Genomic DNA, 14,405 nt, shown 5'->3' on the forward strand with positions numbered 1-14,405 from the left:
GTAAGACATGAAAACCATATAGAATATTCACTCTAAATTTATAAACCAAACTGGTGTGTTCTGTTATGCTGATAAAGTTAAATTTTTTCCACCACAGCAATGTGTGTTCATCTTATCACCGTGACCAAGATGTTTGTAAAACCATTTTAAACCATGTCCTTCACGTAGTGATGAACCTGTGTCACAGAAATATGGATGATGAGAACACAAGGGATGCTCAAGGACAGTTTCTAACAGTGATTGGAGCATTTTGGTGGGTGTAGATTATTTTATGAAGTTCGTGTTTTTCTTTTGCCACTTTTGCGTGCAAATGCAAACTTTGCATTTCTACTTTAGTGATTTTCTTCTAATCCTTGAATGTAGCTATATATGTTTTTTAACAATACTGAAATGTAAGTTGTATTTCCCTTCTTAATTGCTTGAAGAACTACGTTGTTTTCTGCTTAAGGCTTGGCTTCCTAAAGTGAGTTTAGTGTATTTCTGTTTGAATTCTGAACCACTTAATAGTTTGACAAGTATGATGAATTAAAGCAAAGTACAACAAGTCTAATAAATCAGTTGAGTAGTTTATATTCCTAAAGTGAACAAGTTGGCCTTGTCAGTATCTGATTGTTTCATGCACAGAATCACAGTGTGAGATAATACTAAGATATTATAGAGGAGCATATATATGTAATTCAGGACCCTCATACCATTTGGTGAGTAAGGATTTCTGAATCAGTACAGAATATGGTTTTTTAAATCTTTGATATACAACACTAAAAATGTTTTCCTTTTCAAGCATGTTTTCAATAACATGGTTAGCTGAAGTGTGATAGCCCCCAAATGAGGTATAATCATATGACACAAATACATTAAAATAAGCTGCTTTTCAAACCAATTTATTAGCTGGAATTTTTGAAAGGTGAGAAAAATGGCATATACTGCATAGTGAGAATTAAATTTATCATGGAAAGTAATTTTGGAAGCTGCCTAGAATAATCTTAATGTCCAGTAATTTCTTTTTTGACTATGTTTTTATTGGAATAATTACTTGATATTAAGACATGTACTTTATTTCAGGCACTTAACAAAGGAGGGGAAAAGTACATTCTCTGTAAGAATGGCACTAGTAAAATGCCTTAAAACTTTGCTTGAGGTAAGTTATTCCACTTTAATTATTAGTAAGGTCTCCAGTGATGTTTTAAAAGCAGTCTTTATTTCTATTTGTTAATGGGTAGTTTTTCTCTTGGTATTTCACCTTTAACCTCAATTGATCTTTTCCCATAGGCTGATCCTTATTCAAAATGGTCTATTCTGAATGTAAAGGGAAAAGATCTTCCTGTAAATGAAGTATTTCCACAGTTTCTTGCTGATAATCATCACCAAGTTCGCATGTTGGCTGCGGAGTCAATCAATAGGTAATAGGTCAAGTATTCATGAAGTATCTGGAGTGCTGCAGATAGCAGTTCAAGGTCTAGCACAGTCATAGCTCACTAGGGGTGATATTAAAAATAATGATTACTAGGCATAGACTGTATGCCTGACATTTTTGTTTTCTCTTAATTCTGACAACTCTTTCACTTAGATATGATTATTTTATCTAATTTAGTCATGAAAACTCTGTGGCTTAGACAGATAAAGTAAGGTGATAAGTGCCATACATCTAGTAAGTGGTTGAGATGAATGAGATGTGTCTACTCCCAATTAGAGATACAGGGCTTTTAGGTATTAGATTTTACATGAGTTTATAAAATGAAAATTATCACATTTTACATTTTGCTAGTTATAATCATATTTATTCAAGTGAACATAAAATTAGGCATTGGAGTGATTCTCCCACAAGAATGTGTTATATTTGAGTACTAAAGAAGCCTTTGACTGTGTGGATTACAACAAGCTGTAGAAAATTCTGAAAGGGATGGGAATACCAGACCACCTCACCTGCCTCCTGAGAAACCTGTCTGCAAGTCAAGGAACAGCAGTTAGAACCAGACATGGAACAACGGACTGGTTCAAAATTGGGAAAGGCATACATCAAGGCTGATTATTGTCACCCTTCTTATTTAACTTATGTGCAGAGTACATCATGAGAAATTCTGGGCTGGATGAAGCACAAGCTGGAATCAAGATTGCCAGGAGAAATATCAACAACCTCAGATGTGCAGATCGTACCACTCTAATGGCAGAAAGCAAAGAGGAACTAAAGAGTCTCTTGATGAAGGTGAAAGAGGAGAGTGAAAAATTGGCTTAAAACTCAGCATTCAAAAAACTAAGATCATGGCATCTGGTCCCATCACTTAGGGCAAATAGATGGGGAAAAAGTGGAAACAGTAACAGATTTTGTTATCTTGGGCTCCAGAATCATTGCGGACAGGGACTGCAGCCATGAAATGAAAAGATGCTTGCTCCTTGAAGACAAGCTATGATAAACCTAAATAGCATATTAGAAAGCAGAGAGACATCACTTTGCCAACAAAGGTCTGTCTAATCAAAGCTATGGTTTTTCCATTAGTCATTTATACATGTGAGAGTTGGACCATAAAGAAGGCTGAGTGCCAAAGAATTGATGCTATCGAACTGTGGTGTTGGAGAAGACTCTTGAGAGTACCTTGGACAGCAAGGAGATTCCTAAAGGAAATCAACCCTGAATATTCATTGGAAGGACTGATGGTGAAGCTGCTTTGGCCACCTCATGCCAAGAGCTGACTCATTGGAAAAGAACCTGTTGTTGGGAAAGATTGAGGGAAAGAGGAGAAGGGAGCAACAGAGGATGAGATGTTTGGATGTTATCACTGACTCAATGGACATCAGTTTGAGCAAACTTAGAAAGATAGCTAAGGACGGGGAAGCCTGACGTGCTGCATTTCATGGGTTCACAAAGATTCACACTTGATTTAGCGACTGAGCAACAATAACAACCTGAAGAAGCAAATATTAAATTTTAGCAACTGTATGTTTAATGGGTTATTAAGTTAATTTTAAAACTCCAGATTGTATCCTACCTCTGCCTTTCCCACCTCACTCTCCTATAAACAAAATCTCTCTGCTTTATTTTTCTCTATAGCATTTATCACCAGTTGAAATATTATATTTTAATACATTTATCTAGGATATGAGCTCCAGAGAGTGTTTGTCTCTTTTCCTGTGTACTTAGCACCTAAAATAACACTTGGAATGTGTCAGGTGTTTAATAATTTGTAAAATCAATGAATATTTGAAAAAAATTACATTATGCTTAAAACATCAAAGCTAAAAATCATTTGAGCAGTTTTTCTGTTCAAATGTAGATGACCAATAAAGAACACTGAAGAAATTACCATGCAGTCACATAAATACACACATTAGAAAACATGATGTGTCCAAAATTTTGATATTCTGAAAATAATGTTTTCATAGGTCAGAAACATGTCTAACTCCTCAGGTTTAGGACTATTTTTAGTAAAACCACAGTGCATTGTAATGTTTGCTAATGTGTGCTTTATTTCAAATACTTAAAAAAGAAAATATGTACAGAAATTAAAGATCTGGGGTGACAGGATAACAAGTTGAATATAATAAAGCAGTGTAGTGCTGACATTTAAAAAATCTCTTAGGATTCAAAAATGCATAAATTCATGAATGGCATGAGCATATTTATTTACTTATTAGTTGTTTACTTGTTAGATATTTAATATTAAGCTGCTGAAGAGAGATTGGAGAAACTGAGGAATGAGAGAAATACCAAAAAGTTGATACTTTCATATGTTTTGATTAGTATAAAAGACAAAATTGGCTAAAGAGTTGTCCTTAAATATGACGGTTGCTGCTGCTGCTAAGTCACTTCAGTCGTGTCTGACTCTGTGCAACCCCATAGACGGCAGCCCACCAGGCTCCCCTATCCCTGGGATTCTCCAGGCAAGAACACTGGAGTGGGTTGCCATTTCCTTCTCCAATGCATGAAAGTGAAAAGTGAAAGTGAAGTCACTCAGTCGTGTCTGACTCTTAGCGACCCCCTGGACTGCAGCCTGCCAGGCTCCTCCGTCCATGGGATTTTCCAGGCAAGAGTACTGGAGTGGGGTGCCATTGCCTTCTCCGAAATATGACGGTACATTATGCAAAAAAGCACTAATCAGCTCTCCTTTACCACATAAACATAATTTTAATTGAACATCAAGACATTAAAGCTAATACCTTTTAGAAAGTGAAAGTTGATCAGTTGTGTCCAACTCTTTGTGACCCCATGGACTGTACAGGTCAGAATATTAGAGTGGGTAGCCTTTCCCTTATCTAGGGGATCTTCCCTACCCAGGGATCGAACCCAGGACTCCTGCATCACAGATGGATTCTTTACCAGCTGAGCCTACAGAGAAGCCCAAGAATACTGGGTAGCCTGTCCCTTCTCCAGCAGATCTTCCCAACCCAAAAATTGAACCGAGGTCTCCTGCATTGCAGGCAAATTATTTACCAACTGAGCTATCAGGGAAGCAATAACTTTTAAGTTGTGATTAAATGTTAGAGCAGGTTGATATAAGAGCCTGTGGCTTCTTCTTGTTGGTATTTTACCAGAGGACAAATTTTTTTTCTGGTTAGTTTGCATTCAGGGATATTCAAGTGTGGGCAATAAGCTAAGAGATCTTTTGAGACACTTTTCAATTCTAGGAGAATATGGGTTGTTTGGTAAAGATCCTGATACTAGTAGCTTTGAACCTACTAGACTTACATTTCCTTGGTCTTTTGAAGGAAGACCTAATATGTTAGTATGTCTCACAAAGTGATTTATTTTTGCCCTGTAAATATGCTTTGGGAAGTAGAGTTTAAGATTAAAAATCATTTCACTCTTTGCTTTTTTTTTTTTTTTTAAAGATTGTTTCAGCATATAAAACGAGGTTCTTCCACATTGAAAGCACTTCCTTTGAAGCTTCAGCAAACAGCTTTTGAAAATGCATACTTTAAAGCTCAGGAAGGAATGAGAGAATTGGTAATTTTATTAATGTATATTTGTTATTACATATACTTTCTATAAATATGCCATATGTTATTTTACCAAGTTTGGCCTAAGATAGTTTATATCTATTGTTCATAGTTAGAGTAGAACAGCTATATGAATTAATTGAAATTGCTTCATTTATAGGTCAAAATTGGTTTAATAATGGCAGTTTCTTTTGGTTCAATTTATATGCAGCATTTTTGTGGGAAAAACAGAATTTACTGAGTTTTTATGGGAGTATAAATGGCTTATTTTTTAGCTTAAAATTTTATTTCATAAGATCTGATTAAAAGCTAATTCACAACAGGTAACAAGAGAAAGAAATGGATTGAGAAGAAAATGTTCTAATTGGGAAGATCAAATTATCTTTGTGCTCTCTAATAAACCTTATTATTTTCATATTTTTCTGTAGAATAATATCTTTTCTTAAAACGGCAGAAGTTGTTTTAGTGGTAGAATTTATTCATTCATATATGCCTTGATTGGTTCATTCAAAGTATGTGAAGCAGTTACTCAAATGATTATATGTTCTATAACAGAACAAAACTGAAAAGGAAAATCGCATGAAAAAAAATGTGAATTTTGAAAAAGATTTCAAGAGGTTACAAAAATGAGTGTAAATAATATAAAATTTACTAGAGATAACGTATATTATGTATTTTAAAATCAGCATGTCATGTACAAAAAGAGAAAACACTGATCTGACAGCAGTTTATTTGGAGAAAGATCTAAGAAATTTTACATCTTGAGAGCATAATATGAACCAACATTGTGATGGTTAAGCAAATTCCATCTTAGATGTCAGTAATAGAAGCAGACTGTAATGAGCTAGTTTATAAGAAGAACTTGAATCTTCTATTCATTTTAGAGGGCAGCTGGTTTTGTTCCCAGTAAAAGTAAATCTCTAACTAAAATGTTAGAGAGTCTCTAGACCTATCTCTCGTACAGAATAGGTAAAGGAGTTGACTTCCTGGGAAGATCATAACTATTTTTAAACATGTCAATGATTGCCATTTAGTAAAGGAATTAGGTCCTTACTTTTTCTTTTACCAAAAATAGAAATAGGATCAGTGACTGGCCATTTTTTCTAAAAGTGAAGATAAACTTCTATCAATTATAGTAAGTCAAAAAATGTTTATGTCTGTTGGAAGAGTTTGATGATTGATTGTTAAGCTAGAAGCATGTATCATTTTATCTAGTAGTATGACTTTATTAGGTTTTTTTTGGTGATATCTATGATATTTTTAAAGGATAAAGAGCTATATATATTAAGTTATAATGGTAATAAGATGATAAAACATCTTAGAAGGTAATACTTGGTAGTTGATGAGATTTAGTCTTGCTCACATTCCTGTAGTTACTTTTTTTCTCTTCTTTTTTCTTCAAAGTGCTTTATACTTCATTGAAATGTTTGACAATTCTTATTCTATGAGGTGTTATAAACAGCAGTCTTTCCCATTGTAGCAACTTTGGTCCTTTCTCATAATCTCTTTAACTCCATCACTATAAGATTTAAAACTGTTCACTGGCTGTTTAGATGTTGTTGTGGTATTCTTTGGTGTTAGCCTGGTTGGTTTATTTGGAATATTTAAATATTTATATTACCTATTGTTTTAAAAATTCTAAAGTCCCACAGAACTGAAAACTCCGAAACTTTGGATGAGATTTGTAATAGAAAAGCCACTTTACTGATGATGATAGCTGTGGTGTTATACTGTAGCCCTGTCTGTGAAAAGCAGGCTTTATTCGCCCTATGCAAGTCTGTGAAAGAGAATGGACTAGAGCCTCACCTCGTTAAAAAGGTATATATGTATGAATATTTTTATTATAATTATCCTTTGATAACTTTTAAACAATTAAAGCTAGATTTTAAATATGGCATTTATTAAAGAGTTGGAGATGGTTTTATTTTTTAGATTTGAAGAGAGTGTATTTATTTGTATACAGTGTCATTTTTTACATTCAGTTTAAGAGCATTTCACAAGACTGTCATTGAACTAATAAGAGTGAGTGACCGGTCATCATTCACACCAGACCCTCTCGAATAGTATTTTTTGGGGGAAATGCATGGAGATAAAAAAGCAGTATGTATTTTGCCTGGTGGATTCTGGAGCACGACCTTGGAATCCAGTGGGGTGAGAAGTCAAATTTTAGATATGGAAAGCTTTTAAGTTGCATGATTAGAAAGACCAGAGTCCAGTGTTGTAGAATGTTTACTCCTGCCCTGGTCCAACACTTCAGCACTCTTGGTTTGAGAAATTCCAGGCCTTTCCATCCTTTATTTTTACAAGATAAACCAATGACTGATCATGGCTTGATGTAACTAGCATGGTTTCCAGTGGAACTCTTTCCCCAGGTTTGATCCCTGGGTGGGAAAAATCCCCTGGAGAAGGACCTTCCCCACCCAGTATTCTTGCCTGGGAAATCCCATGGACAGAGGAGTCTGGTGAGCTACAGTCCATGGGGTTACAAAAGAGTCAGACATGACTTTGTGACTAAATAACAAACAACAACAGCATAGATAAGTTAATCAAGGGATAGAAAAGCTACATGAATGCTCAAAGCCATACTGTAAATAATATTAAGGATGTAAGTGATTTATTATTTCACTATTAAAACATTAACTTCTTTTTTGATTTGTACAGGTTTTAAAGACAGTTTCTGAAACTTTTGGATATAGATGTTTAGAAGATTTCATGGCTTCTCATTTGGATTATTTGGTATTGGAATGGCTAAATCTTCAAGATCCTGAATACAGTGTATCTTCTTTTCCTTTTATTTTATTAAATTACACAAACATTGAAGATTTCTATAGGTAGGTTTGCATATGGCACATGTGAAAGATATTTAAAATTAGGTATTAATGATATTATGAGAATCAAGACAGCTTTTATAAATGAAAGCATATTGAAGATTATCAGTTAACTTAGGATCTGGTCCTAGCTGTGCCAGTAAGCCAGCTACATGACTTTAGGCAAGCCACAAGAACACCCACTGGGTCTTGGTTTCTTACTGTAAAGTTTCTTACTAGAGTTATTGGAGTAGAAAATGTCAACCCTCTTCAGTATTCTTGCTGGAAAATCCCATGGACAGAGGAGCCTGACAGGCTACAGTCTATGGGGTCTCAAAGAGTTGGACATGACTGTGTGCACACACAAGGATGTATAGAGATCTTTAAGGTCCATTTCAGCTTTAATATTTAATCATTTTCCCTGTGAAAAATCAAAGATAAATTATTGGTGGCTGATTATTTTTACCCTGTTTTTCTTTTCTCCTGTTTGAATGTGGGCTATTTAATTATTTCTGTATGATTTAAAGTTTAATATGCAGGTATTTATTTTGCTAACTCCCAAGTCTGGAGAAGAGAATTTTGAAAATGGAGAGGTTTGAAACAACTAAATAATAATGCTTAAATATCAGGATATGGGAAGGCAATCTGTAATTGTTTAATAGTCCTTATTCAGAGAAGGCAATGGCAACCCACTCTAGAACTCTTGCCTGGAAAATCCCATGGATGGAGGAGCGTGGTAGGCTACAGTCCATGGGGTCGCGAAGAGTCAGACACGACTGAGCGACTTTACTTTCACTTTTCACTTTCATGCATTGGAAAAGGAAATGGCAACCCACTCTAGTGTTCTTGCCTGGAGAATCCCAGGGACGGGGGAGCCTGGTGGGCTGCCGTTTATGGGTCGCACAGAGTCGGACACAACTGAAGCGACTTAGCAGCAGCAGCAACAATAGTCCTTATTGTTTGTTCATTTTGCCAATATCTACATTTATTTTTTGAATTTATAAATTGCTTTCACCTTTCACTATATAATAATTTTGCATAAAGATTATACAGAATAAATAAATATAAATTCATTTTCACTTGTTTTTCATCTTGCCTTTAGGGTGATAATACTCTTAAGACCTCAGTCTTTTTTAGTGTGACTATTTAAAATTTACTTAACTTCATGTCTTCATTTATAGAGTAAGAATGCTTAATGATTTAGATAAAGTGATGCTCTAAGCTTATTAAACTGTTTTATTTATTTTTTTGCCCACACCACATGACTCAAGGAATCTTTACCTTCCTGACCAGGGATTGAACCCATGGTGGAAGCATTGAAGTCCACTGGAACACCAGGAATTTCCAAAACCATTCTGTTATTTTAAGGACCATATTATAAAGTTTTACTTTGAAAAGTTATATTTTTAATGTATGTTTTTAATTTTTATATTTTTAGGTCTTGTTATAAAATTTTGATTCCACCTCTAGTGATTAGAAGTCATTTTGATGAAGTAAAGTTAATTGCTAATCAAATTCAAGAGGATTGGAAAAGTCTTCTGACAGGCTGCTTTCCAAAGATTCTTGTAAATATCCTTCCATACTTTGCTTATGAGGGTACAGAAGACAGTGGGATGGCACAGCAAAGAGAGACTGCTACCAAAGTCTATGATATGCTTAAAGATGAAAACTTATTAGGAAAACAGGTATGACTTCAATATTTACAATACCTTTTATCCCATAATTGATCTGAGGTGTACCTTTAGGCTATTCATCACTTATGCAATTAAATTTAATATTTTATGATAATCACTATCTCATATAGGCAATCCATTAATTTTTTTGTTATTGTACAGTGTTCTCTCCTTTTGATTGGTTTTTAAATGTTTTAATCAGGAATTTTCTTTTTAACTTTGGAATAATTTTACCACCTTTTCCTTGTAAAATATTGTTTTAATTGGCAGTAATACATGAATACAAACTGGTTATTAAATTCAAGCAATGCTGAGCAAGGTATAGAAAGTCTTCACTTTCTCTTGACTATCATTAAGCCCTTCATTTTTCAAGGAAAAGTACAATCCCATGTTCCTGTTCTCTGCTTTTTCCATGGCGTTTACTACTTTTTAATGTATGATGTAGCTTACTTATGAATTATGTTCACTGGTTTTTATCAACCTTCTCCACTATAAGTACTTGTAAAGGTTGGATTTTTCTTTCTTCTTTTTTCTGATGTATCCCAACTATCTAGTATATATCAAGTACTCATTATTTGATGAAAGATGGAGTCAAGTTAAAAACGACCTAACAACTTGTTTCTTTTATAGTAATTTATACATATCTAAAATTATTTGAGACAACTTATATTCAGATACATATATAAACTTTTTAAAGTGAAAGAAAAATTATTTGAGGCAACTTATATTCAGATCATATATAAACTTTTTAAAGTGAAAGAAAATTGGTCACTCCACTTTTTAATATAAGCAAAGGATGACTAACAAAGCTTGGTCAATGTTAGTATTAAAATTGGATAAACTTCAGTAGACTCTTTTTTTCATTGCCTAGTTATCTGTGAACAGCAAGTCTCTTAGTTGCTTGCTGCTGCTGCTAAGTCGCTTCAGTCGTGACCAACTCTATGCAACCCCATAGACGGCAGCCCACCAGGCTCCCCCATCCCTGGGATTCTCCAGGCAAGAACACTGGAGTGGGTTGCCATTTCCTTCTCCTTAGTTGCTTAGGTGAGCTATTCCTATTCAGAGCTGGTTGTAAGTCTGTGGTCTGGAGGCTTCCAACTGCCTCCCTAAAAGGCAGTTGGAACAGAATGTTGGCTTGCCAATGGGTATGGAATTTATGAGAGGCAGTCTGCTTCCAGACCCTTTCACCCAATCTTCCAGCTTACACTGCTGAGCAGGTCTACTCTTAGTATTCCTCTTTATGTATTCAAATCAAAAGAAAGCAAGTTTGAGTCAGAATAAGTCTAGATGGGAAATGTGATTATATTAAACCCTGATTAAAACACTAGTCTCAAGAACAAAGAGAGCTAAAAATTAAAAATAATTTCTTAGCTTCTTTGTTAAAGACATAAATTTTTATTTGTCTCAGTTTCATTTAGCATCATCATTTTAAGTTAATTTTTTCTCTATTTCTCTAATATGCAGCTTATCTAAATCAATCCACATTCTTTTTTCTGTGGATAAGTGATGGTACCACTATTATCAGCCTTTCAGTCTTCTATAACTGTCAGTTGTTGAATGCGTAAAATGTATAGTTATAAGATTGTTTAGGTATACCTAGATATCTGAATTTTTTTTGAATTATTTTTATGTATGTTTAGCTTAAATATTAGAGATTTGCTTGTAAGAAAATTATATAAAATTAAGGAAGTCAGTTGTCACCTATGTGCAGGGAAACTCACTAAGTTTTCCTCTGATATTAATCAGAGTTGGCCAGTTTGTCTTACTAATTCCAGATATACTGGAAATAGGATTGGATTTGTAAAGGGGCTGAAACCTTGGAATTGATGATATGATGTAACTAATGTTACATTACAGGGAAAGGCTAAGATCTTTACATTAGATTTCTGTTGTGCCACATTCCAGAATATTTTTGCTATTAGGAAGGGTTTCCAAATCTCTGTGTGGAAGAGGTAAAGATAGTAAATGAGCCCATTTGCCTTTTGGTTTAAAGCACTGTAGTTCATTACTTGGAGACCTAACAAAAAACACGTTTTAAGACTTTATAGTTCTCATTCATTTGGCTGAGGTGTAATGTAGTACACCCACTCTTTTTATTTAGAGAACTTATGCCTTTTGTGAGGCTGCCTGTAGCAAGAAGTGGGTAATGAAGAGTCTGCTCCTGTCCAGGAGGATTTTTACCTAGTATTAATGACTCTGTTGCTGGGAGGGATTGGGGGCAGGAGGAGAAGGGGATGACAGAGGATGAGATGGCTGGATGGCATCACTGACTCGATGGAGGTGAGTCTGAGTGAACTCCAGGAGTTGGTGATGGACAGGGAGGCCAGGCGTGCTGCGATTCATGGGGTTGCAAAGAGTTGGACATGACTGAGCGACTGAACTGAACTGAACTGAACTGAATGACATGTGGATAGCAGCTAGCCTCAGAATTTGGGATATCAACCAAGTTGGAATCTGGGGGAAAGATATGCAGGGAACAAAGGGTTGATAATTGCCAGTCATTGGGAATCCTTACTAGTAAAGTTCTCTAAGATAGTGTTCTCAAATAAAGGTAAAATGCAGGTTGATGAGCAGTATAGATCAGTGGGGAATTTGGTTGACAGGAAAGTGATTAGGTTGAGGAATTTCAAGCTAGACCTGAAGCCTTGCTCATTAAAGTGATTCTTTAAAATTAAATGAAAAAGTTGGATTAAGAGAGTCCTGTTTGATATAATTTCTCTGTTTTCCTTTGAGTCTGTAGGTTGGCTGCATAGCAGAAAAAAGTGGTGCTAGTTGCATGTTTTGCAGATCTTAGATCTTTGATAACTATTTCCTTCTGTAATCACTGAATAATTTTGGAAATGAGACAATAACGTGAGCCCCTTAAACTAGCTGACTTAAAGATCACAGACAGGAAAACTTAAATATATTTTATTTTGTATCCTTGCAGATTGATCATTTATTCATTAGTAATTTACCAGAGATTGTAGTGGAGTTATTGATGACGTTACATGAACCAGCAACTTCTGGTACCAGCCAAAGCACTGACCCCTGTGACTTCTCAGGGTATGGATATTTTTAATTTAGAGGATTAGCTGTAATTTCATAAGGTCCTTGGGAAGTTTATTAGTTGACACCTTCAAATGTCTATTTCAGTTATTAGACATGTACTGTGCTTTTAAATTCTGTTTCTTTTAAAATAGTTACCTTTGAATTGAAGTTTCTGCTGTACTGTAGCCTCTTCATAGTGACTGCTCTTTTGATTACCACTTTGTTTGAAAATTCAGTAACCTTTTTATTCTCAGTCTGTTTGTAATATTTGAGCATTGTGCCATCTCCTATCATGAAATTTTCTTCTGTGACTTGGCTTTCTGTATCATCTTTTTTTTTAAAAAGCATTCTCCTTTGCTAGTGGAATTTTACTATATTGCAATTTCATTTGCATGTAAAACCTACTTGTTGTATATGAATGGTAGAGTTATTCATATACATTGTTACTCATTTACCTTGATTGTAAAGTACTTAAAAAACATCCTTTTTTTATATACTATGCAATACTAAGCATGTAAAACAGTAATAATATCTATTAAAATATTTTTGAATGTGTAATTTCATTTGGTATAGAATTTGATTGCTGTCTTGAATGTTACTGTGTTTATGTGTGTACCCATGGCTGATTCATGTCAATGTATGGCAAAAACCATCACAATATTGTAAAGTAATTATCCTCCAATTAAAATAAATAATTTAATTTTAAAAGATATTATTGAGTTTAAAGTACTAGAATAGAGCTTTAATTCATACCTTAAGTAAAGTGATACTAGGTCTCTTTTTTATAACTGCTGTTAACTTTATAAATGATTTTTTAAACAAATTATTGACTACCTCCTAGAAAGTTATTTAGGTATTCTGATAGATGTATATAGACTGTAATATGTCATTTGTGATTTTATTAAAAGTCTAGTTTTCACCAAGAAAATAACTAAAATTTGGGGTATTATAATCTAAATTTTTCTTTTGAATTTTCACTAATCTATCAAGAAAATGTTTTTTCTTGATAGTTTTATTCTGAAAATGATGACTGATTTTTTCTATAACTCTTAGGGATTTGGATCCTGCTCCTAATCCACCTCATTTTCCATCACATGTGATTAAAGCGACATTTGCCTATATCAGCAATTGCCATAAAACCAAGCTTAAAAGCATTTTAGAAATTCTTTCCAAAAGCCCTGTAAGTATACTTTACTAGGATAGTACCTGAAGAGAGAATTCCATCTTTTTCAGCTAGAAAATCTGTTTAAGTACATTTTATTTTTATTTTTTTGTAAGTATAAGTACATTTTAAAAAGAAAAAAGTAAACAAATGGAACACTTACTTGAATAAATTAGAAAAATACTCATTTACAAGTTTATATCTTAGTATTTTACTTGTCAGTATTAATTGAAATATGTCACATATGAGGACTGAATTTTGTGACATTTTAGTCGGGTTGGCTCAGGATTTGTGTATATATGTATTTTTTTAAGAATATACTACTAAATATTGTTTACTATCTGAGAACAAAATAAATTGACAAGTTTTTTAAAATTTAAGATAGTAATTTTCTTAATGTGATATTTTGCATTTGATATCAAAACCGCAAGCAAAATTTTGAAATTTAGAATTCTGTAATTTGAATATAAAAATGTATGTATTATGTCTGAGTATATGTGGTTAGGCAAGGTTTTACTAAATGTATCTTTATTTTCTAGGATTCCTATCAGAAAATTCTTCTAGCCATATGTGAGCAAGCAGCTGAGACAAATAATGTTTACAAAAGGCACAGAATTATTAAAATATATCACCTGTTTGTTAGTTTATTAATGAATGATATAAAGAGTGGCTTAGGAGGAGCTTGGGCCTTTGTTCTTCGAGATGTTATTTATACTTTGATTCACTATATCAACCAAAGGTAAATAATATATTTAGACCAATATATAAGTTTTTCTACCCTCATCTTAATTGAAAACTTCT

The 14,405-nt window shown here is 34.0% G+C and overlaps 1 protein-coding gene across 8 annotated transcripts in view; it reads left to right on the forward strand.

The window, feature by feature from the left end:
* ATM (ATM serine/threonine kinase) overlaps positions 1-14,405 on the forward strand; it is a 157,096-nt gene that overhangs the window by 53,488 nt on the left and 89,203 nt on the right. For all 8 annotated transcript variants that reach the window (XM_005215785.5, XM_010812321.4, XM_010812322.4 and 5 more), the window contains 10 exons: positions 98-253; positions 1,063-1,138; positions 1,270-1,400; positions 4,825-4,939; positions 6,577-6,750; positions 7,594-7,763; positions 9,178-9,424; positions 12,342-12,457; positions 13,496-13,622; positions 14,144-14,343. In XM_005215785.5, the coding sequence (XP_005215842.1) occupies positions 98-253; positions 1,063-1,138; positions 1,270-1,400; positions 4,825-4,939; positions 6,577-6,750; positions 7,594-7,763; positions 9,178-9,424; positions 12,342-12,457; positions 13,496-13,622; positions 14,144-14,343 (1,512 nt within the window). The remainder of the gene's footprint in view (positions 1-97; positions 254-1,062; positions 1,139-1,269; positions 1,401-4,824; positions 4,940-6,576; positions 6,751-7,593; positions 7,764-9,177; positions 9,425-12,341; positions 12,458-13,495; positions 13,623-14,143; positions 14,344-14,405) is intronic.

This window comes from Bos taurus, chromosome 15, assembly GCF_002263795.3.
Source record: "Bos taurus isolate L1 Dominette 01449 registration number 42190680 breed Hereford chromosome 15, ARS-UCD2.0, whole genome shotgun sequence".
Lineage (NCBI taxonomy): Eukaryota > Metazoa > Chordata > Mammalia > Artiodactyla > Bovidae > Bos > Bos taurus.